This window comes from Phyllostomus discolor, chromosome 1 (genome assembly GCF_004126475.2).
Source record: "Phyllostomus discolor isolate MPI-MPIP mPhyDis1 chromosome 1, mPhyDis1.pri.v3, whole genome shotgun sequence".
NCBI lineage: Eukaryota > Metazoa > Chordata > Mammalia > Chiroptera > Phyllostomidae > Phyllostomus > Phyllostomus discolor.
Genome location: NC_040903.2, coordinates 11,795,938 through 11,821,785, shown reverse-complemented (window position 1 = coordinate 11,821,785; position 25,848 = coordinate 11,795,938). Strand labels below are relative to the sequence as shown.

At 39.7% G+C, this 25,848-nt stretch overlaps 1 protein-coding gene and 1 pseudogene across 3 annotated transcripts in view; one reads left to right on the top strand and one right to left on the bottom strand.

Moving 5' to 3' along the window:
• The window catches only part of KCNIP4 (potassium voltage-gated channel interacting protein 4), a 927,129-nt gene that overhangs the window by 180,764 nt on the left and 720,517 nt on the right, over positions 1-25,848 (top strand). The window contains exon 1 of one of the 3 annotated variants that reach the window (XM_028506528.2): positions 13,396-14,261. The exons of the other annotated variants lie outside the window; for them this stretch is intronic. Coding sequence (XP_028362329.1) covers positions 14,174-14,261 — 88 coding nt within the window. The 5' untranslated portion in view covers positions 13,396-14,173. Of the gene's footprint in view, positions 1-13,395; positions 14,262-25,848 lie in introns of those variants that run through there. 3 annotated transcript variants of the gene reach the window in all.
• Positions 6,301-6,452, bottom strand: LOC114493711 (annotated as a pseudogene).

The window sequence follows — 25,848 nt, the reverse complement described above, 5'->3', positions numbered from 1 at the left end:
CATTGTCTGACCAGGAATGGGTTGGCTTATTCGTATTGTCAGCTGTTTCCTACAAGATTGAGATCATTATACAATGGGATTTCATGTGGCTATATTTATAAATTTTACATACTACTTCCCTCCAGTTAGATAGGTCCCTGCTGTCTCCACTTTAGTGCTGATCTTAAAGAATTCCAAGTGTTATCAAAGTAACCTGATTTTACAGCTCCTTTCTTAATAAATGTTTGAATGAAAGAGGGAATGAATAATGTAAGAATCAAAGGAAATAGTTTGCAGTTATGGTCCCAGAAACACAGAGAAAAAAGCCGAAAACCCTATTTCAAAAACTGTTCATCTTTTCAAGAGGAAAGCATAAGTTTGATGTATTCTTCAGGTTTCTAGAGGAAAAATAGTTGGTGGCATGAAATTGTTTCCCTAAACACATCCAATGTAGCATCAGGCATTATTTTTAAACTATTACAAACTTTCCAGAGTTGAAAGGGAGCTCTCCAGTACACTCTTTGGTTAGAAAATGCATGCAGGCACCCATCACTTTCATACAAACTCATCATCTTTTGAAGCCCGCTCATGGGTCTGTCCCTGCCCTTATAGTATGAAGTACAATCCCTGTGTTCATTTGCCCCTACTGACCATACAGCCAGTGTTCACACGAGAACAGGAACATGCAGATATAGTTCTATATTGCCTATACAATGGCTCTAACTCCTATTGTTTAAGTAATAATCCTGAGTATTCAAGAAAATTCTACTAAGTACTGAGAGGGGTTTAGATGCTCCACCCAGACACTATTGAATATATGTTTTAGAAAGATTTCCTTCTCAATTTTGGATAAAGAAGCAGTTCACCTTAGCAGTAACAACACTGGTAATAGTAGTAGCAGTGGCAGCTTCCATACACGAGCCATCTCCCGTGCACCAGATATAGTTGCTATGTGTTTTATCTACATTATCCGATTTAACTCTCATAAGATGTTTGCTGGGTAGGTCCATTAGGTGAGCATTTCTAGGTCCCTTCACACATGATTAAACTGAGGCTTTGACATTTTTCAGTGATTTTACCAAAATCATGCACAGTTCAGTGAAAGGATTGGCATAGGAAGCTCCAAGGGCCCAAAGCCTTGGTCCTTCTTCTTTTTAAAATGTCCAATAATAGAGTGAATGTTCATAATGACACTATCCCCCGAAAAAAGAATTCTAAGAAATAAAAGAAAAAGAGAATGAAGACTAAGTTGGCTAGTTGCTACTACGGCCAGATTTCCTCCGGTCTCTAAATAGAAAGATCGACCTTAAATCCCACACAGCAGCAGCTGCCCATGGCGTTGGCCTGTGCTGTGAGCACCCGGGCAGGCACTCGAGGCCAAGAAACTGTGTTTCAGCAGCAAAATCCAATGGGGCATCTAGGCTCCTGTCAGGAGAAAGGTGTGGAGAGAGTTTATCTGGAGAGGAGGCTGCACAGAGGGGTCTCAGCAACCAGAATGTAAGAACAATCCATCTGTGCTCATAACTGTGGGTCAATCTTCAAAATGTGCCAAAATGCCCATGGAGTGAAGTGCTTTGCTAAAGGCAAAATTATAAAGGCGTTGTAAACATTCTTTTAAGACTGGTGAAAGATCGGAGGAGAAGAGTCCTTCCGCCCCATCCAGTTTTACTGACATATAAGGAGTTACCCTATAGGAGCAATAATAGCAGACTTAGCCCAACTGAAAATAAATCCTGCTCGCTTTGCTAAGATTTATCTTGTAAAATTCCTTAAATGCCGTCAGGTATCTAGGTCCATTGCATCCATTAGAATATTTGAGAATGGTATAGATGGTATTATCCAATATGTGTCATTATTTTTACAAGAAATCATGTTAACGTTAGCTCTGAGTACTTCCAAAACACATGGTTTATCTTGTAATTTTAATGGCTACCAGAATAGAAAAGGTGGAATTCAACACTCTAACCCAAATGAGCAACTCGAAATGGGTTTTTCAGGCTCCACAGGAAGCAGAGATGTGAACTATGAGATTCCACAGTGTTTTAAAGCACGAGTTTTGGGGTCAGGCAGAGTGGACCGTGTTTAAGATGTGATACCTGATATCACAGAGAACTTAGGGGAAGTAGTTAATCTTTCTCAGCCTCAGCTCCTCCATCTTTTGGGGGGATAATAAGAACTACTTCGAATGTCTCTTCCAAAGATGAGATAACACAGCAAAATTTTTCACCATGGTGCCCTACCCAAAAAGAATGTTCAATAAATAGATAGCATTGGTGTTTTGCAGGCATAGAACTGCTTAGGAAAGTTCACAGCACGGGCTCCTTATTTTCCCTTCTGTATATGTTACTTTGCTTCAAAGACAACATAAGAATGACAGAAAGACTTCAAGTAAAAATTGTCTAACTTTCTCATACTTAATGACATTGTTTTCCTTCAATCTATATATCTTTCTATATAGATGTTATTTTTTCATATTTTCACAAATTTTATAGTTTGCTATTCTAAATGTCAGCATATACCATAAGAGCGTCTATGGTGTTACGGTCTCCTCTGTCTTATCTCATTATTTTCCTCCCCAGTGGAGCAGGTTGCCATTCTTTGTGAATGAGATCCACACATGTAGAGGATGCAGTCTTATTTCACAAAAATAGGGTCATATACTATTGATGTTTTGTAACTTTTTTCTCACATAACAATATGCAGTAGGCCTGTGTCTGGGTAAATGACACAATCCTCTGGAAACGAAAGCTCCAGGGCAGCAGGCTGTGCACGTGGGGTTATTTATCGCAGCGCTGTTTGTAGTAGCGGGACAACTGAAGTTTGTGCCTGGATATTGTCCATGGCAGTATGGGGAATAGATTGAAGGGCATACATAGTACGAAACATTGTGTGGCTGTTCTGGCACTCCATGTACAGATTTTTTTTTTTTTTTGAGCTAGAAAAGAATGGAGGAGTTCTTTAATCTAATGCCCTCATTTAACAGACCAGGATGCTGAGTCCCAAAGCAGCTTGCCTACCTTGGGTCCTCTCAGAGATCTAGAATGTAGGCCCGACTCTCAGTCCAGGGCTCATTTCACAGCCTCTCGCTGCTGACCAGCTGCCTACACAGTTCGCCTGGAGCAGAGGGTCGGCTGTGGGTGGATGTGAGCATGAGTTTGTGGCATGCACTAAAAAGGCTTTTAGTACGACTTCTGCAGTGAGAGTTCAATAGTGTCTTTACCGTACTGGAGGGCGTGGAACATGAAAACTGCATTAGGTGCTTTTCCGTTACAGCACACATGTCACCCGTTGTCACACATTTGTCCCCTGACTGAGTTTCCTGGGGAAGGTCAGAGCCCTGAATTACTTTGCCTCGCCATGGCAGGGTCCTGAATATTTCATCACACTGCTCCGACGAGAAGAGGGTCTGGCAGCAAGTTCCAGGGGAGTGTGGGCAAGTGCTCCTCCACAGACAGCTGGTGGAAGTGACTCCTTCGGGCGCGCTCAAGGACACTCAGAAGGTACGGGGGATGCTGAGGCATTCCTTTCCTCCAGCTTGTCAAGGTGGGATTGAGACTTGTGAGATGGTGTGGAGTGGCGTTACTTTGCTTTAAGGAAGTTTAGCAAGAATGTATAGTTCGGAGAGAAAGGCAGCTGTTGCGTGTGGTGGTATTGATTTGTTTTCCATAATGACGTGCCGACATGTGCTCTCCTGTCCAATGTAACCTGAAGGTCACACGGACTGGCAGCTCTTGTGGTTATCATAACATGATGTAGGTGGTTACTAGCCGCAAGACTAGGACATGGGGGCTTATTTTATTTTTTTAAGCATTTGGCCGATGGCATTAGTGTAGTTATAAGAACATTGATGGGAGCTTTAGCAGAAACTTTGCAGAACAGATCACTCACACTAAAGAGAATCATAACATAGTATTGTACATGAGATTAGTGCCTAAATATGTTACTGGGGTTGTCTGATGCCATCGACTCTAGTATTTCTAGATGTTTGCATAAGTCAGAAAATCCTTTCTTGTGAAACAGATCAAGAATATTTTAATTTTAATACTACCCTTATTGCTGATCATATTTAAACTATTATTTTTTCTTTTCCTGTTTTGTGTTTTAAACATTTCATTAAAAATGTATTTTCTTTTAAAAGATCTATTTAATGATAAATAAATAGCGTAAGGCAGGCCTATCTTGAATGAAAAATAGGGCAAAGCTGTTTATAACTAAGACAACGTGACAGCAGCCTTGTAGGTCACCTCTGTCTCCTTCAGGGGTTCCATCCATATTCAACTCTAACTGTCACTTCTGCATGGATGGCTTCTACATGCGGCCTTCAGTCTTGACCTTTACTCTGAATGCTAAATCAGCATTTCCAGATGCTCAGTAGGTCCCTTTACATCACCTAACACTTAATTCCTGACTTCTGTCTGATAAGTAACAGAAACTCAATAAAAATGGACTAAATCAGCTCTTCGTTGTTATATGTTAAGGGGGAGTTAGCAGATGGCCAACAAATCAATTGCTCTTTTCAACTTTTTTTTTTTACTTAGAAACTGCCCTTAGCAGTTTCCCTAGGCTCAAAATTTTCTTTCCTGAACTCTCACCTTACAAGAGAAAGAGATGGAAAGTCCCGAGTCTCTCTCTTACAAAACAAGGAAAATCAAAGAAACACTGGTTGAAATTCAGCTTTTTCAGAATTACTCAAAAAACCAGATTTATACCATGATCATTGAAAAAAGAAAGACTCATCTTCAAAAAAGATAATGGAGAGAAGGGAATTAGCATGCTAGATCCAAATGTTTCAATCATGCACGTGGTATCATAATTTTTGAACATATTGGCTGTTCTAAAAAAGTTAAAAAAGTAGAAAAATGCAGCGGCACTAAGCCTATGTGTGTTTCTTAGATTCAGAGAGACACCACAGGACTGCCTGTGGTTGATGACTTTCCTTGAAGCCAAATGAGCAACCTGATTATTTTAACGCTGCATATCGATTCCTTTGATATAACTTACCATGAAGCTCCCTTGACTCACTCGTGATTTGCTTTGAAATGTAAGGCTGGGGATGCATTGCCAAGACCACATCCCAGCCTATCAGCCATGGCAGGTGGTTTTAGGCTGAGATAGCTGGCAGATTCTTGGAGGTTACATAAAATTTACATAGAGCCCTAATTTCATCATCTTCAGTTTGCAATTTAGCTTTCCTTCGACTTTTCATTCCAAGATAGTAGTTGGCTTAGGTTGCATAGATTACCAAAATTCTGTGTTTTTGAGTTCTCAGGAGATGCTAAATTTGTAAGCTTCCCTGTCCCATATTCAGAGATGCTGTGTCTGTTTGTGGAAGGTGAGGCCCAAGAAATCTGCATTTTAACCAAGCATTCTAGATGGCTCTAATGCACACAGGCCAAAACCCACAGATGGAGGAAAAACTGAGTAGCAGTGTGGATAAAATCGAAGTGAATACATTTTAGAGATCTCAATAAAGCAAATAATATTTAGATATCAACACCAAAATCATTATATAATTATAAAATATTGCTTTAATAGTCCCAATAATCACATTTTTTAAAGACAGGAGATTGCAAGGCTGCTGAGTAGCTGAGGGACATGAATCCAAATAAAGGCAAATGACTTGATTTTAATCCCAGTGCTGGACTGGAACCTTGATTCCAATGTACTCTATATGGCCCATCGGAAAGGGGGCGGGGGGAATCTATCACAAAGAAAAAGGCTGTAACATATTTTTCAGGACCTAATGTCAGCTTAATTTTGTGGAAGAAGGGGCCTTTGAACAAGTGAAGAACATTTTTCTTTTCTTTTTCTTTTCTGCAATCCGGGAGTAAATCCATGACAGGGAAGGCGCCGACTCCCGGCTGCTGGCCTCTCAGCCTTCCCTCCTCTGAAGTTCCACTGAGCTCCCCCTCCTCTCTGCCTGCCAGGACTCTCTGGTGTGGATGTGGGTTTGTTTTTAAGAACAACACAGGCATCTGACTCTGACTGTCACTGCTCCCCATCAGCCATCAGAGAAATGTGTTTCTCCCCAGCTCCCATCACCATCATAATAAGGCTTTGAGATGGGGCTCCAGATGGTCAGGGCCCCCTTGGAGGAGCCTTCAGCTCTAGGGGCACAGATTTCTGATGGACTGTCTCCCTAAAGTACATGGGGATGTCATAGACACTTTTCTTACCTCTAAACAATCATGAATGAAAACCTGTGGCTCTCCCTCTTAAAAATGAAACAAAACAAACAAATGAACAAAAAACAGCTAGAACTTCATCTAGTGGGGAAAAAAATTACTTCTTCAGCCGTTCAGTTTTTTTGTTTTTCACACTGCAGGCACCAGGACCAATGGTGACTAGCTGCCCAGGTACCAAAAAATTATGCTTCCCAAGTCTCTTGATGTCAATTCTGCACATAGAGCAATCAAGCTGCCCTGTGTCCTTCAGTTATTTTTTAATCTCATAATTTGTACTAAACAGTTTATGGATCTATTTACATGTAATTATTTGCATTATCTCACTTCCTTAATTCTGTATCACACATTGGCATATGTGATACAGAATTCTCGTATCTATCAATCGTTTTAGTCTCATGTGAAATTCAATGATGATAGAAAACATGAACAGTAGCACTATCTAGCCATTACCTAGAATACTAATTAGATGGGTTTCGGTTGATTTAGACACAGGCTCGAGAAAGGACGACTTTTCATGACAGAAGGTTTGATTTTGACTTTCCTGGTGTTCACAAAGCTGTTTCCAAAGTTAACGCAAAGGATCTGAGAATGTTGGCGTGCTCTTTATTCATTGAAGCGACGGAGCAGTGATATTTCTGGAGTGGTAATGGCCCTGGCATTGGGGCATTTCTCTCTAATGGACAGTAACTGGTCTGATACTTACTCAAGGCCCATTTTCAAGACCTGTGACTCTGCCTCAAGGCTCTGCTGCTCTCCGCAGCCCCACGGTGAGCTATTTTTAAGCTGCACGTGTTTAATTTTGCATAACGATGTCTGTGCCCACTGAGGTACACAGGATGCACCAAGATGCATTGAGAAGAGCAGTATTTGGGGGGAAACTCCACCACGGCAAGAGTGTTCTCAGGAATCAGTGGGTTCATTCTTCCTGGAGAAAAAGCCAACCATCTTCCCTTAATCAGTTGTGTCTATTTTTCCATTTGAAGGAGCAACGTGGGTGACCCAAATGTATTTAAGATTTGCTTTACTTGGACTTGGAATTCTCAGAAAGAGCTGGTCAGAAAACAAAAACAAAAACAGAACAACATGAATTCCTCCTAAATGCAATTAGCATACATCTTGGAACACGCCCACACTTTCACGTGCCTTTGTGACTGATGTAACAAGACCCACAGTTGCTTGTGCAATGTTTCCTCCTCATGAGACCCTTAGTTCTTATATCACGGTGTGTGCCAGTTTGTTAGAAATTAAATTTAGCTACAAATTTACTGCAGCAAGCTTTACTAGATGCTGTACTTTATGCCAAAGATGCTAACTAGTTTGTTCATCCAGAAAACCCTGAAGCCCTCGTGACCTGTACTATAAAGCTCACTTACATTTTTTTCTGTAATGACAGCCACGTTGCTGAAATAGTTCTGAAACATTCAAGACATCTGTTGTTCTGAAGCATGCAACCTTTATCATTGACACTTTTGGAGATAATGGCTGTATCAATTCAGATTAGCCGATTATTAAGAGAACATTTTTCTTTTTTATTTTCTAATACTCTGACATTTTATATTTATCTTACAAATTACGTTTTGCCGAGGATAGCATTAAACAATAGTAGTTTCCCTACACAATTTCCAACAATACATAGATGCAGGCAAATGGGTTCTCTAACAAAACTGGTGATTCGTCATTGCTTTCCCTGGAGAAAGGGTTGATGGTGTCGTTGCTCAGGGCTTTGACATCAAAAATGAACTACCACAGAAGGCTCGTTTCAAGAAAGATCCCCAGCAGAGTGATTTGTATTGACTGACTGTCAGAAGTTATAGAAAGATGCTCATACAGGGAAGGTACCCACATGTGAGCTCTGGGTATCCACACGGTTCACTCTTGCACCTCCTCCAGCTCTTGGCTCAAATGTCATCTCAGCGAGGACTTGTCTGATCACTCCATTTCACTTGCACCACCGTTCGGCGTATTCAGTTCTCCTTGCCTGTTCTATTGTTTCTTTCCCCTCATTGTAACATAAGCTTCACAAACCAGTAGTTTTGTGTGTTTGGTTCACTTGTGTGTATTCAGACCTGAAATTTCAAAGCATAGTAAGAGCTAAAAAGGTATTTTAAAAATTGTCTTTACTTAATTATAAGGTAACTTTTTATTTTGGGATAATTTTAGGTGCAGGTGGAAAGTAGGAAATGATACAAAGAGATCCTGTATATACATTACTCATTTCCCCCAATGGTAACACCTTACAAAACTATAATAGAATGTCACAACTAGGATATGGACATTGATACCATCAGGACACAGAGCCACAAGAATCTGTCATGTGGCACTTTTATAGCTATGTCCATTTCCCTCCACCCCCTACCCTTAACCTTTAGCATCTACTAATCTGTTGTATGTTTTCAGGCTTTTGTTGTTTTAAGAATGCTATTTAAATAGAATCATGAAGTATGTAACCTTTTGAGACTGGCTTTTTTTCACTCAATATAATTCTCTTGAGATTCATTCAGGTTGTATGTATCATAATTCCTTCTTTCCTTCCTTCCTTCCTTCCTTCCTTCCTTCCTTCCTTCCTCCCTTCCTCCCTTCCTCTTTCCTTCCTCCCTTTATTGAGAGAGGGGAAGGGAGGAAGAAAGAGGAAGAGAAACATCAATGTGAGAGAGAAACATTGATCAGTTGCCTCTAGCACGTCCCCAACCAGGGACCCAACCTGCATGCAACTCAGGCATGTGCCCTGTCCAGGAACTGAACCAGCAACCCTTTGCTTTGTGGGACAATGCTCTAACCAACTGAGCCACACCAGTCAGGACATAGTTCATTTCTTCTTGTTGTTGTGTATTAGTTCATGATATGGATGTACCACTGTTTAATTATCCAGTCCTTGAAGGACAACTAGGTTGTTTCCAGTTTGGGGCTATTTCAAGCAAAAATACTACAAGCATTTGTGCAAAGATTTTTGTCTGAACACATATTTGCATTTCTCCAATTGCTAGTTAAACGCTTGATGTATATTTAGAATTATATACTAGTAGACTTTTTCAGGGTAGCTGTAATATTTTACATGTCCACCAATAATGTATGAGTTCCAGCTTGTCTGTACCTTTGCCAGACTTTGATCTTATCACTCCTTTTAAAAAAAAAAAAAAATTAGCCACCCCAATGGATGCATAATGTCTCATTGTACTTTTATTTTGCATTTCAGTAGCAAATAATATTAATTTTTTATGTGCCTACTTGCCATCTTATATCTTTTGCAGAGAAACAGGTCTTTCTGGTTTTTGTTCATGTTCTAATTGTATCATAAAATTTTTATTGTTGAGTTGTGAAAATGATTTATATATTCTAGATGCTGCTTCTTTGTCAGATATGTGATTTACAAATATTTTATCCTACTCTGTAATTTGTCTTTTCATCCCCTTAACAGAGTCTTGATGAGTCAGATTTTAGAGTTGAATGACATTTAACCTGTCAATTTCTTTTAGATATTAGAATTTAGATTTTTAGGATTGGATGGCCCTCAACCTGTTGATTTCTTTTAGAATTTAGAATTTAGATTTTAGAATTGGATGGCATTCAACTGGTCTAACAGCTCTTTGCCTAGTCCATGGTCTTGAAGATTTTCTCCTACTTTTTTCTTAAACCGAAACTTCTGTAATTTTACATTTAAGGCCATGATCCATTGTGAGCTAATGTTTGTACAAGGTCTGAGATCTTGGTGAAAGCTTTTTTTGTTGACTATTGAGGTGTCATTCATTGTTCCAGCACCACTTGTCATTGACCTGCTCTGGCATCTTTGTCAAAAACCAGCTGTGCATAATAACGTGGCCCTAGTCCTAGATTTTGTCATCTTTTCCTTTGAACTAAGTGCCCATCTCTCTACCAATACCAAACTCAGGCAGAGTGATTTCAGAGCTCAATCTTTATTTCAAAATGGTTTTTGCTATTCTAGTTTCTTTGTCCTTTGTCCCTGTCTCTATATATTTTAAAATAATTTTGTATATATTAAAAATATCTCCTGGCTGGCGTAGTTTAGTGGATTGAGCGTGGGCTGAGAACCAAAGTGTCGCAGGTTTGATTCCCAGCCAGGGCACATGCCTGGGTTGCAGGCCATGGCCCCCAGCACATTGATGTTTCTCTCTCTCTATCTCCCTTCCTTCCCTCTCTAAAAAAATAAATAAATAAAATCTTAAAAAAAATATCTTTCTGAGAGTTAGATTGCTATCTTTAATACATGAACATGGCATGTCTCTTTATTAATTTAAATCTTTTAGTTTTTTTAATCAGAGTATTTATAATTTTCATCATGAAAACCTTATAAATATTTTGTTAGGTTTACACCAAAGTGTTCATTTTTTGAGCAACTGTAAATGATTTTTTATTTTAAATTTCAGTGTCCACATGTTCCTTGCTAATACAGTTGATTTCTCGGTAAAGCAACTGAATGTGTAAGTGTCCCGTGACCTGGCTGAACTCACTAATTAAATCTAGGAGTATGGGTTTTTTGGTAGATTTCTTGAGAATTTTTACATAGATAATCATGTCTTCTGCAAATAAGATAATTTTATTTGTTGCTTTATAATCCCTGTAGTTCGTATTTCCTTTTGTTACCTCATTGCACTGGCTAGTGCTTCCAACACTGTGTCGAATAACGCTGGTTGAAGCGGACACTTATTCCTGCCCTGTTCCTGCTCTTAGGGCGGAAGCATTCGGTGTCTCCACTCAGTGTTAGGTGTACTGTTACCAGCAGGTTTTGTAGATGCTATTTGTCAGGCTGGGGAAGCTGCCTTCTATTTCTAGTTCTCTAAGATTTTAAAACATATAAATGGGTGTTGAATTGTGTCATATGCTATTTTTCTGAATCAACTGATATGATTAAGTGATTCTTTTTCTTTAGCCTATAAACATGGTGAATTACTTCAACTTTTTTTTTTAATGCTGAGCTAGTCTTAGATCTCCAGGATGAAATCCACTTGGCTGTGACACATAATTTTTTTTACGTATTCCAGAATTCTCTTTGATAATGTTTAGTTATAGGCTTTTGAGCCTATATTAATAAGATCCCTGTGTACAGTTTTCTTTTTTGTTATTGTCTGGTTTGGGTATCAGGGTAACACTAAGCCCATAAAATGAATTGCAGAGTATCATCTCTTTTCTATTTTCTGGAAGAGATAGTCCAGAACTGGTGTTAATTCTTCTTTACACATTTGGTGGAAATCTCCAATAAAACCATGAGACCCCTTTGCGGGGCGGGGGAGGGGAGTTTTTCAAATGTACATTCAATTTACTTAACAATTATAGGGCTGTTTAAATTATTTCATTGGTAAATAATTTTAGGGTTTTTTTGAAAAATTGGTCTATTTTCCATAAAATGTTAAATAATGTCTATAAAGTTATGTATGGTATTCTATCGATATTTACAGGTTCTGTAGTAATAGCCTCCTTTAAAAAAATTTTAAAATCCTATTAAAAATATATTTTAAATCAACTAGTTAAAAATACATCTTAAATTCTGAGTACATTAAAGATATCTGGATTCTAATATGTCCAGCATAGAATTTTTTTATTTCTGTAACCCTCATAGTCTACCCACAGTGTGTTTCTTTCATCATTTATTCAATTTATCCATCTAATTTTTCAAGCCTTAAACTAAGCCATCCTTAATTCTTGTCTTTTTCTCATTCCCAACCCTACTTACTCTGTTTCCAAATATATCCAGAAACCAGTCAACTCTCACGACCCCTCCGGGTGAGGCCACCGTCCTTGCTCCCCCAGACCGCCACTGTGCTCTCGGGTGTCCATTCCGTCACTCCAGCTGCCCACAATGCACCCTTCCATGGCAGACAGATCACAGCATCCATCCCCATAGTGCCTGGAGAGACGTCCCGGCGCACGCTGACTGAAACCCAAACCCGTCACCCTGGCTGTGAGGCCCCCACACTGGCAGGCTCCATGAAACCTTCTCCCATAAGGTCTCCTGGCTCAGCATGCGTACTTCAGCGGCCGCATCCTTCTTCCTATGTCTTTAGGATGCCTTGCCATTCTCTGCTAGGGGTCTCGACACAAGCTGTTACCTCTGCTTGGCATGCTCTTTCCCTGAACATCTCGTGGTTGGCTCTTCTTATAATTTATATCCTTGCTTAACTGTCTTTTTTTAAAAGATGTCTTCCCTGACCACTTAACCTACTGACTTTCTGTTTTACCAACCTGGCTTTAATAGTCTCCATAGCGCTTACTCATGTGTGATATTTTCTTATTTATTCCTTGTTTATGATACCAAAGTGCAAGCTTCAAGAATGTAGGGGCTTGCCTTTCTTTATTACTATACCTTCAGCACCTAGAAATATGTATGGAACATAACAGGTGATCAATATATAATTTCTACATAAATGAATGGAAGAGCACTGTGGTTAGTATCCTCTATATCTTATTTCATTCTCCCCAAAAATGAACAAAATATTCTGATCCCCAGTTTATAGGCAAGAAAGTGAGGCTTAATTAGCCCAATCACAGAACGACAGTGGTGTATTTTTTCTGCCTATTTCAAACTAGGGACATCAGCATTTAAGGCAAATGCATGGGAGCAAGAATTTCAAAAAGTATGTTGCTAATCATTGTGTATGAATCTATTTTTATCTCTGACACTTGCAACTACAGTTCTGATCATTTCTGGAGAGGATGCTTCATGAGCCCATTTAAATAATTATACCACTGAGTCTGGTGGAAATGTGGAAGGATTACAGAAGAAGTTCTAGATATATCCTAAAACTTTTTGGTATTTATATTTATACAAGACAAGCAAAAACAAAATAAATTAGAGTAGGGGCAAATCCTACAACCTGCCCAAAGCAGCTATGAATGAAAACAAAACCAAAAACAATCAAACCCCTTTCACCTTAAGAGAGGGTAAGCCTATAGCTCTCTGGCTTTAAAAGCAACTGCCTACCTTTTAACACTGTCTTTTTCATGGAAAAGTACTTTGTGAAATTTGCAAACTCTCCCAGGGGTGCTCACTAATGAAATAAGCCCATTGGTAGGGAGCTAGCAAGTTCCCCTTTCAAATTTGCCCCTTACAAATAAATATGAAGAAACTGAGGCAACTCTTTCTCAGAGGCGAATGCAGCAAATTCATTTTGGAGCTCCGTCGCCCGGAGGCAAAGTATAGGTGCTGGGAAGTTGTGGTTTCCAGGCTGCGGTATTTTAAAGGAAATAAAGGGTTTTTCCTAATTTCCAAATACCTGAGCCTGGATAGTGCAGAAAACAGCTAAATTTCTGTAACAGCTTATTTTCCACCTCTGTGCCCATGAAGTGGCGTAGATTTATCTGTGACAGAACAGCCTTGCCGCCATTGGGTGGTAAACCTTCAACTCTCCTTGTTTAGAATCAGGGTCAGCTCCTCCAAGGAGCCTTTCCACCAATTAGGCTTTCTGGACCTGATTAACACTGGATCAGGGAATTGTCTGATGTCTGACCTTGAGCAGCAGCTTCCCTACTTCCCTTTTATTTTTGGAATCATTTTGCACAGCCTTGGACCCTAAGATTCATCCTCAGCAGGCTTGATTGCATTAGCAGGCTCCTTTTATTAGTATCCAAAGGGTTTCGGCCCCAGTGACCTGTCATCTGTCCCCTCACCCGCTTCCATGCTGATTCATTGATGAGCTGGCATCGCAGGCCCCGCCTCCCTGTGAGTGGTCTGCGAGTTGCCATCGGTTTTGAAGAGGGGATGCAGAGCTGAACCACAGTGGGTTACTACAAGTGTGAAGGGCAGCCTATCTGTTGCCACGGAAGAACTTGGTGACCATTCTGAGAGGCAGCCCTTTCTCACCAGCCTGTTACTGTTCTGTCTCGGCTGCTCTAGCTTGGGAAAGGAATTTCTGATTCAGGCACTCACAGCTAATTCCACAGGAGTTGTAAAGCAGCCTGTGACATAAACTGAGACAGAAGTTTCCCCTCAGAGACTGTCTTTTTGTTTCTTGGCAAAGACTTCTGGCTCTCCTCAGAGGAATACCTTGTTGCTTAAGATGAGTGGCTGTAGAAAGCGGTGTAAACGTGAAATATTGAAATTTGCCCAGTATCTTCTCAGACTATTAACAGGTTCTCTTCATACAGGTAATGACTTTTTTTTTTTTTTAAATAGAGGCTGGTAGAGCATGATAACGAAGTTGAAACGGAAGAGGGAAAGCTCACTATTTCTGTGTTGTGTTTGTTTTTAATGTTGTCAATAAAATACAGTTTTGTGAGTGTTTGCTGAGATTCACGTTTCTAAAAATGTGTGCAGTGCAGATCTTGTGTAGGGGAGAACTGGATGCTGTGGCTGTATCTTTTATGTCTTTTTTGGCAGTGTTGCTGTTAAATGTGCCTCAATCTAAGGAAGCAATGTCTTCAGAGCAGAAGGATTTTTTTTTTAAATGCTTGATTGTGTGAGGGGGTTTTTCCCTCTCTCCGGCTTGCTGCAGTTTGCTGGAAAATACATAGCTGTATTTGGAAATTCTGCAGGTATTTAGAAATTCTCTAGGACTCTTGGATCATTCTAATCCATAGATTATTTTATAGTATTTGGTCACAGAGCATGGCAGTGAAAGAGTCAAGAGCATTTCTTTTGGGTTTCTGAATTCCTTGCAAAATGTGAGCAAAATGTGAAAACAGCTGAAGAGTAAAACGTCCATGAGATGTTTGATATTTGTTTCATTGCTGTGGATTTCAGCGTTTAAAAATTTGCATGATTGAAATAGAAACTCTATTTCAATCTGTTTTCATAACAAGAAAATATTTTAAGGTGTTTCAAAATCATGAGCCTAAGCTAGCAAGTTGCCCATGAAATTCCTAAGGCAATATCGTCATTGAAATAGTGACAGGTGGGACCCAAACTACTTTGAATCTCTTATCAGTAATTGATATATTTAATGGGCCATCAAACTTCTGACAGGCAAAACTTGGTTGATATACTGCATTGTTATTCTGGCCACGGAGCGCTATTGTTAGCTGTGTGTTTTCAACTTAGATTTGTCTCCTTTAATCTAAATAATGAGAAAGAAGAGTTTGTAATGAAACCTATGCACTGTGCTGTGAAGGTGGGGAGATGAACGTGAACAATGTTTTCCCTGGGAGGGAAACTCTCTGGGTAATAACAGAATTGCATCTACCGTTATGTTGACCACCTGATCACGGAAAACAGTTTTGGTTCAGTAACTGTGAAAAATCAAATGATTTTAGAAAACATTGGTAAATATTAATAAATATAAAAGGACTGTTATCAGGTGCTGATCTTTATGCAGTGCAAATTGAGGTGCTTCTTCATGCTTGTAAGAGTAATCATTAAGAGTCTCTACCCGACTTTTGTGAACTTGGAGCTCTGTTGTAGTTTTTGTCAATCTCTTTACATTTTGATTGCAAATACTTCCCTCAATATGACTTTGCTTTACCGTATCAATGTGACCAATAATGTCCATATAGTACTGGCTTTGAATATTCAATTAAGGATGGTGTGCCCTTCGTAATATTGTGTTTGTTTTGGATGATATTCAATATGTGATCTTTTATCTTGCTCCGAAATTAGAGAAATATTTTATAAAAGAAAGCTGTCTATGACATTTCCATGGTAGACTGTATTTTGCTCTTTGATGAGACAATTTTAAGAGCCTACCTATTTCTTTAGATGTGGTGCTGTGCTTTTCTTGCTCAGTCTGTGTATAGTTTTCTTAAACATCTGATTTCAAATGACTTGATGAAGATAGTAAATGCTTGTGAAGTTGTAAACCATAAGTATCAAATCCAAAACAGTGGCTGTCAGATGACTGGATAGTTATTTATAGTATGAAATTTATGCAAAGATAGTATAGCACCAGTATTTTAAGCCTTATTTAATGCGTATTTAAAAAATCAATGAAGATGGGATTCCTCCTCTTCTTTTTAAGCAAGAAGAGAAAAAAATAAGAACTTTGAGAAACAGGATGCACAGATTATAATAAAATAAGAAGATAAATAGTTGACCTGTGAAATGTGATTACAGCAACTTGAGTTTTGTAAGAATTCTTTCCAGTCCAGTCTCTACTATTAAATGTTGTAAAATCCAGCCAGAGTCTTTACAACTGCTCAGAATGGAACTTGGAAAAGCCAATTTATGTATTTACTAGAAGCTGCGATAATATACACTGTTCATATTGCAGAATCTAATGTAAAATTCATTAGGGCACTTTCAGTCTCTTAGCTTGTAATTAATGAAGAAGTAGGAAGCAGAGTTGAGTTATTTTTTAAAAATGTACTTTGAGGTTGGATATGCAAGCAGTTGCTAATCGTATCCTGAACAATCTGCAAATGCCTTGTAGTTATCAAAAATTTAAAGCAATACAAATATGCCATGGATAATTTTTTATTGTGTTTTTTTTTTTTTCATTTTATGAACAAGCCCTTTATCCCCACTTTACCAATTAAAGATGTGACCTGAGGGACTAATTTTGCTTTACCTTGGGAAACAGGTTGATTCTGAGATATGTAATCTGTATTGTTGACAGTTCCCTTTCATCTGATACCAGAATGCCCGTGCCTTCACATAAACATAGACATTTTGTGTCCATACACATTTAAGAAGTGTTTATGGACACAAAATCTCCTTTGATGTGTCTTATTAGTGTTACCAAAAGGTAGAGGAAAACGGTGTCCTGAGAGCTTGCTTGCCATGTACATTTTGGCAATGGGTAGGATTGCTTATCAATGAATTACTTAATTAGTGATTTTCTTTCTAAAATGTTCTTTATGTTTGAGAACAATAATTCAATGGAAAATACTTGTCCAGATACAATAAGACACTTTCATTTTACCAGAAACTTTTTACACATTTTTATCCTGGCAGTTCACTTTTCAGAGTGGAGTTTACAAACACATGTTTTTGCTCTACTTATCACGAAAACAGGAGCATTGTTAAGACCCTTTGTTATATATAATACTTCTCAGAAGCCCATTTGCAAATATTATAAGTTAATGGCTACTGTGTTCACTATAGTGAGGTGCAAAAGAGGGGCAATTATCCCAATTCCTTCTCAGTATGAGACATGCCTTTTCATGCACCATATTTTATTCAACTTGAATTGAGGATCATGGTAACCAATATATGAAGGAGGTCCCCAAAATCTGGAATTTATTTATTAAAAATTGTTTATTTATTCTTGTTTAAACTTCAGGCCCCTTCAAAGGACTCTCCATTCGATGCAATATACCTACTGAGACTTTTTTCCCACTGTTCAGATCAGTTTCTGAATTCATCAATTTTGGTAACTTTTAGTGCTTCTGACATTTTTTGTTTCACCTCATCCACAGGAAGAAAATGTTTCCCTTTGAGGACTTTTTCACTTAGGGAAACGAAAAGTCATTCAGGGTGAGATCAGGTGAATAGGGAGGGTGGGGCATGAGGGTCATAACAATTTTGCTCAAAAACTGCTGAACACTCAATGTGGTGGGCAGGTGCGCTCATAAATCACCTGTACTGAAATGGGCAACGTGTTGAAAGGGTCTTAAAAAAATTCACTGAATCTGAATGTAGCTTCTAACAACAAGGCCAGCGGGTACACTGGTACAGGTGGGGTCCTAGAACACTCACTTAGCGAGGGAAGTCTGTACTGTAAGAAGATACTTCCAATTTTTGGGGGGAGTCCCCCTTCATATTCTTGTACATTTAACTAAGTGGAGATGACTTACAAGGATGGTAATACGATGCCAGTAATTTGAGACCGATTGTGTTGACGGGCAATCTGTGTAACTTAGGAGCCCAGAATGTCCTATTACACAAGAAACGACCCATAAAGAAAGGATGAATGATATTTCAGATACCAAACTTCTACTTCTTTCTTCTTCAATCATGAAATTTAGTATTGGAATGTTTTATGGTTCTTCTTCGGAGGTTGTTTGGATATTTGTCCCTTCTCCGTACATCCTTGAACTCACTTGCCTGTTAGTAAGTGTTCCCAAAACACGTGTCTGAGGCAGACGCTGCCTAGAGCTGTTTCGGGCCTCAAGACCACCACCTACAGGGGTGGTGGGGTTTCCCTCTCCACCTAAGTGAAACACGCAATTTAAATCAAAACGCCGAGTTGCTGTTTAACAGTGGGTTGACGTATTTCCAACTCAATGTCATTACATTATTAAAAGCACGTGGTAAGCATTCATCATCTCATCAAGCAGCGAACTTGAGATGAAAGGAGAGGGCGCGAGAGCATCTGCTTCACAAGTTTGCATTCAGTGGTTTTTTTCCTGAGGACCAAGCCAGTCACAAGGCAAATGATACAAAGATTTAGATCTGCTTAGGCTGGATTCTGAAAGAATGAAGAGAAAATAGTGATCCTTAGCAAATTCAGGTAATGAAGAAAGCCTGCATCTCTTTACATGCACTTCCTTTTCCTGTCCTCTTCTTTCCCTTCCCGGTTCCAAGTACCGGGACCCTCTGACCTCCTCTCCTCTTCTCCACCTCCGCCCCATTTGAACACAGGGCAGAGGCATCGCCCAAAAAGGGAGGGCTTCTGAAGGCCTCACATAATTTAAAATTCACAAAACTCAAGTGTAATCCAGGTGAAAGATGGCAGGTGTTTCTATTTCCCAGTTCACGCGGCCCTGGCATGTGACGGTTGACTCAACAGTTTATATTCACTTAGTGTGTCAGTTCTGAAAGTATGCTCTTCTTGATTAATTTTTTTAAATGCATTGGGATTTTGCTGATCAGGTGAAATTGTATTCATTACGGCACGATGTAAATTTTGCAGTACGGACATGCACATCAAATGCTACCATTCATACTCAGTCCTGTGCTTCTCCTCCTGAAATGTGCCCTCAGGAAAGAAGAAAGCAATGAAGGACGATGTCGCATCAACTTGATCGCCAAGGATTATGTGTCACTGTGGGTGTTTCTGCCCAGCGGAGTTTGCATTTTAAACTTTATTGTAAGAATCATTTTGTCTTCTATCAATTTGTTTAACTTTTCAGTTAGGAGTTAAAGAATATTTTGAGGGACTCAGCATTTCACCGAATCATCTCAAAGTCTGCCAGTTGTTGCTGAATTCGGTGTGAGGACAGCTGGGTTCAATGGACGGAACACCTATCTTTGCAGGTTATGAGTTGCCCTTCATTTCAGGAGGAAATCTGCATGTTCATGTGTAATAACCCTGTGTTTTATGCTCTTTCCTCCATAATTCGTATAACAGGTATACTTGCTGGGCTTAAAAAACTCTTCCCAAGAGAAGGTTGTTTTTTATCATTGTGTGAACTTCTAAGCAATGTCGTCTGATCATACGGTCATATATATATTCAAGTCTCAGAACTCATTTGTGAGCCGATTGACTGAATTAATCAATATAGTATAGGTGGTCTAAAAGAGAGAGCTAATATTCCCGGAAGGAGCTGCCTTGCCCCTGTGGATTCAAATAATTAGAGCTTCCTCACTGAAGATGTCGACAATTATAATTCAGTGCTTCATTGATGTACTTGAAGAAGAAATGTGAACATTTCACAATACAGGACAAAGATATTGGGGATACTATGCATTGAGTGTGACATGTATCAGTCATGTTCCTGGCAGGAAAGAGAGCTCACGCTCAGGAACATAATGCACTGAAGGGAGAATGCACGTGGGCAGCATGTAAGCGAATGCACAAGGAGTGATAGTAAGAACCGACCCCTGAAAGAGCAAGGGAGGGAGCCGGTTCTGAAGCCTGGGGAAGGAAACTGGATGCAGAGCGCTGCTGGACAGCAGACATGGCTTTTAGTCCAGGGTCACGGCCAGCCCATGGAGACCTGATCAGGGCCGTCAGGAAAAGAGAAAAATTGCGGGCCCACCTTCCTCCTGCCTTCAGAGTTTTAGCCTGGGCTCCCATTGGCTGACTCCCTTCCAGAAAGCCACTCTAAATATGAGTAGTATACAGTAGTAATATTCTCATGGCTGTATTTATTACTTTATGTTATATTTATATTCTATAAGTAGAACTGTCCTCATGGCTATATTTATTATATTTATATTTTTATAAGTAGAAATATTCCCATGGCTGTATTTATTATTTAACATTTGTCCACAACAAGTATTACCGCTGACTGGGATTTCTTTGTTTAAAATTATGATCAGTGACCAGGTTGCTTTCCCTTAAAAGAAACTGAAAGTGGCACGCGCAAGCTCATTGTAGCCCCGGGTGACGTGCAGGTTCGGGTCCCTCTGCCGTGTCTCCCGCTATCGCTGTTTATCTTTTATGTTGGCCACATAGCTTCTGTCCAGAACCTCTCTGTGCATCTCTTAAACTTCATAAGTAAAATAAACCTACACCTCCAAACAAACTGACTCTTTTTTTCTGAGGAGATATCACTGTCATCAGCCCAAATGAATGACACATGAAGACAATGTAATATTTGTCTTATGGGAAGATGGTATTACAACCCAGTACAGTAAGGTTGTGGCTTGTGTTTGCTGGGTGTAAGGATGGATTTGGTGGAGCACATGTCCCTTCCAGCTCCTTTTCCCAGCTGTGGAATACATCTGTGTGTTGGGAGTTCAGGAAGGGCTGTAATCTGAAAAGTGTCCCTTGATTGTAGAAGAAAGCAACATCCAACTGGCCATAGTAGAAATCAGCATCAGCAAGATTATTTTTGTCATGTATGCCAAACAGATTGACCAACAAATTAGTTCTTAGCAAGGTCTGCACACTGTGGTTCCATGTCGCCTGCCTGGTGGAGGTGCCGCAGTCACATCTGATCGTGTCTTGTATTTGGGATGAAATTCAGTTTACTTTTTAAAAGGGGGATGCGTAGGACTCTGCACCGGATCAGCCTTCTGTAACGGCTGCGGGGAGCCGGCTACTCATTAGTTTCAGGGAGGGCGAGTCAGAGAGAAAAACTGAATGGTGGCTGAGGTGGGGAGAATGTAACTTTGCCAAGTTTTGGTCGGAGGAGTCAACTTGTAAGAAGCGTTCCATCCTTTGACAGCTTTCTTTATGTGTCTCATGTCTGGCTCCGTCTCCCTCTAATATCTTTGCATCACGAACTTGATGACCATAACATACGACAATTACATTAAAAACACAAAAAGAATTCTGAGGATGTGTTTCAGGAGAGCTGTTCTCCCTGATCAACCCCCGGCCATACTTCTGGAGGTCCACAGCCAGCACGAGGGAGACTTAGGAACCTCTCGGGATTCCAGCTCTTTTTACATTCCTACAACCTTCTCTAAGCTGGGTCAACTCATCTCACCTGCAAAACGGGGATATTCCTATGTATATTTTAGTTACTGACATTACTACTGACTTGATATGTATGGGATGCTCTGTTCTTGTCATTTTTCCAATTAAATTTTCTCCAAAGATAACTGGATTCTAATCATGATTATGCTGCCTCCTAACTAGGAATAAATAGAAAGTAACCCATATAAATGACTTCCATTTTAAACCCTTTTGTCTTTTATTTTATTAGTTTTCAATAGCTATAATTACCTTTTATTCACTCAACTCACACTTAGTAAGTGCTTGTAAGGGCTGGGCCCTGTGGTTTTGTGAAGCTATTTCTTCGCGCCCCCCACCCGCCCCACACCACTCTGTTAGGAAAGCAAATAAACGTGCAATGGTTAACTCAGCACACCAACGTGCGGTAAGACTTCCACATGCAGAGGCCTGTCTCTTGTGGTGTCCGCCAAGGAGAGGCAAGGACAATGGGTATCCTAGGTGAGGCAGTAAGACCTTGAAATATGTCCCTCAGACAAAATTAGAGGGAGAGAGGCTGGAGAGAGGGGAGCCACATGGGGAAGATGAGAGAGCAGCTGGGGGAGAGGATATGTGGGATTAGTTTTAGGAGGAGGAAGTTTGGCTGCAGAGCTTAATTACCCAGACTACCAGATTGCTGCAGACACTACCAGCAAAGCCCACCAGAAGGTTCTATTCCTTGTGCAGAGACACACTTCTGTGGCTTACCGAGCGATCGCACAGTGAATGTTGCATTTCTTCAGTTAAGCACCTGTTCACAGCCCGTTTCTTCCCCAGCGTCAACCTGTCTTCACCCTGTGATGTACGTTAATTTGATTTTTTTTTTTACTTTTTGGAACTCTCATAGTATGAGTTGTCTATCCCTTACTGTTGTGCCTTTGATTACTCATCAACCCTGTATTATTTAACTGATTCAGGTGTTGGAGCCATATCTCAAATATCCTGTAGAGGACATAAAATAATTGAATTCTCCAGCTCTTTCCAAACACAGTGTTGACTGCATAGTGTCTGCTCAGCAATATGGATTTGAAGGCGGATGTGTAATTTAATGTGCTCCCTTCTGAGTCACGTTATTGGACTTGAACTAGGCCACTGGGGCATCCCGTGGGGGGACTGAGATATACAACTAGATGGGTCAGAATCCAAACTGTGTCTTTGTTTGACTACCCAGTCCTCCCTCCTGCAACTCAAACTTACTCGGAAGAGCTGTGTGATGGCTTTACCTCTCAACTCAAACGTCGTCTTAGCCATTTCCTGACCGTCTGATCCAAAACAGCCCCTCCCATACTGGCTTTCCTTCATATCACCTTTTGGAAGTGGCTTTTACAGATAGGGTGACCAACATGGGGACACATATGAGAGGAAAAGGAGGCAATCTGAATAACCACAGCAGGAATACTGGCATAAACCAAGGCTGTCCCAGATAACCTGTGACGTGTGGCTGCCCTCTCAGTAGAAATGACCACTCTCTAAAACAATGTAGACTGTGTTACAAGCGCCTGTAAAACTGGAATGCAGGCTCCTTTTGAAGGATCATGCTTGTTTTGTTCATCATTGTAATCCAGGGCCCGGACCCTGCCTAACACATGATTGGAACGATGGCTGAGCTGCACACCAGTGCTCAGTAGAAGGCAAGGTGACAGCATCTCCGGCCCGTTTCTCCTCATCTTCCCCAAAGCTGATAGGATTGTGATTGTTTGCCCATATCACTTCTGATCTCCGCCACGTCAGCTTCTCATCCTCCTCTCTGCTGTGGTTCTGCTGCTTTCTTATCTCTGCCTAGTACTTCTTCCCATTACAGAAACTGTTGTAGATCATCCAGAGCCCGGAAGTCTGAACTCCTCAAATTGTACAAAGAGAAGTTGTAACTGCACAGTTTTAAATAGAGGTAGGAGCTGAGTACTGGCTCATTTGTTTCAAAAGCCATCTATGCTATGGGTGATTTACGTGTAAATGTCTGTGTATTTGTATTTTCACATTTTCTACAATTAACATAGTATATGTATAATATTGCATTTAATTGTTTTTAAAATAATAAAGTAGAAATGTATAGGTTCTTTCAATCTTTAACTATGGTCCATCTGCTGGCAACAAAAAGATACCACTTTGGCCTTGGTTGGTGTGGCTCAGTGGACTGAGTACTGGCCTACAAACCAGAGGGTCGCCAGTTTGATTCCCAGTCAGGGCACATGCCTGGGTTGCAGGCCAGGTCCCCAGTAGGGGGCACATGAGAAGCAACTACATATTGATGTTTCTCTCCCTCTCTTTCTCCTTCCCTTCCTCTCTATCTAAAAAGAAGTAAAACTTTTTTTTGAAATAAAAAGATACCACTTTGGATGTACTGCAATTTTAGAAGCATTACAAAAATGTATATATTATTAGGGTTTCAGCTGATCTGTTTGCCATCTTTTCTTATCTGGCTTGTAACTTTGACACAAGTCTAAGTTCCCCTAGCTCAGTGTCACTGCCTTTCCAACGGGAAGATTTCCATTTTGCAGGGTGACCAGGGTCGGGTAAGAGCCTTAAAGCCTGTCCAATCAGTGATGTTCCTCTTTTATAATAAGTCATTAAGACACACAGAGCCTGTTTTATTATGGGGTGGACATAAAAGAGTTTCTAGCCATCTTATAATTCCCCGAGCCAATCGAAAGTCAAAAGGCTTCAAAGAGCTCTGAAGCCAGTTCTATAAAAGGCTTCTAGAGCTTTAAAGATGAGTTTTATGCTCTGTCTCCTGAAGTTCCCCAAGGGAACCCATAGAGCCAACTCCTGGGCATGTACCCAGACACAGGCAAATGTGCCTTCCAAGGATGCCCTTCTAGCCTGTCTCCAAGTAAACGTAACACGTGATCTCTGAAGGTTAAGCAGCTTGTTCAAACTCAAATGAATGAAAGCTCACAACACAGTGAGAACAATAAAGACAGCATTATGTATATCATGGTACTTATATAAATAGTTGAGTTGGAATATGTTATTGGATCATAGATATGCAAAATCTCAATGGACCATAAAACTCATTCGATCTGGATTCTTTATTTTCAGAAGAGAATACCGGGGCCTGAGTTACTCGAGTGATTTCACCAAGGTCGTGAGAGCTAGTTCTGTTATTAGCCTATGACGTCACCATTCCAGACACAGAGTTTTCCCACAGCCTCACGCTGTGATGAGTGCCTGTGCTGGTGGCTTGGTATGACGGTGGTACCTAATCTTGGCAGCCAAGAAGACCTGAACTTAAAATCTTAATACCGTTTCATCTTAGCAGATGACCTCAGGCAAATTTACATTCTCCCCATGATGCCTGTTTCCTCATCAGAAAAATTAAGTGATCTCAATTCAAGCTGCCACTGGCTACTTTTTTAAGCCTGCGTTTTGACAGATGGTAGTTGGGGTCAGTACTCATTTGAGGAGTCCTAAGGCCTGTTTTGGACCCTAATAAATCAATGCAAGGTCTAAGAACTAACACATCCAGTTGTTCTGGAGTCTCAGAAAAGGTCAAATTATACTTAATTTTTATCAATGTAAAATTTTCAAAGAGCAAATACAATATATGGCTCAAAGGTCTTAAAATGATAAAATTTAAAGTATGTATACTTAAAGGACTATACCTTAATACTCTTTTATCAAAAACCTTCTCCTACCTAAAAATGCCAAATAACTCATATATTATATATTGTACAACATATTTTTGCTAAAAATTTATGGGTATAAAGTTCTTTCATTAAAAAATCAGTGATTAAATATATTTTCTCCACTAAAGAAAAAGATTAATAACTATATCCATCTTGCCTAATTTTAAGGGTATAAAGTATAATAGAATGAAGGAACAACAGCAGTGAAAATTAGAAATTATCTACTTCAGAAGTCAGTATTAAGGTCCTGCAGGTTTCTTAAATTCTTTATTATGTATAAGAAGATGGGAAATATGCATAGATATTGAAGTCATATATTTAGGAAAGCCCAATTTAATTGATGTGATTTATTAATATGTGTTTTAAGACTTCAGTTATTAACAATAAAATCAGATCACTCTGGAGAAGCATTTTATTATGAAATATAAATTTGAAAAATTTTAGAATCAGTAGATAAATTTGAAGAATGCATAATAATTATACCCTCAGAGTTCAGAACAAGAAAAGCAGTTATTGGAAATGTGAATTCAGCCCATCCAATCTCTAAGAATTTAGGTGAATGATATTTTTTTCTTCATTTTTGTCCTGCTTATCATGATGCCAAAATTTGTATTTAAAATTAGGCACTTTTTTTTACTTGTGACACTTTATACTCCACGTCTTGACCTCTGTCAAATGATATATTGTGTTTGATACCTGACTTCACCAATTATTAGAAATATGGACAAGTTGCTTTACTTCTCTTAGGCTCTGTGACCTCATAAAAGGCAATAATGACAGCATCAATCTCCCAAAGATTCCGGTAATCATGCAAATAATGCAGAGACTTAAGGTCTAATTGTAAGACAA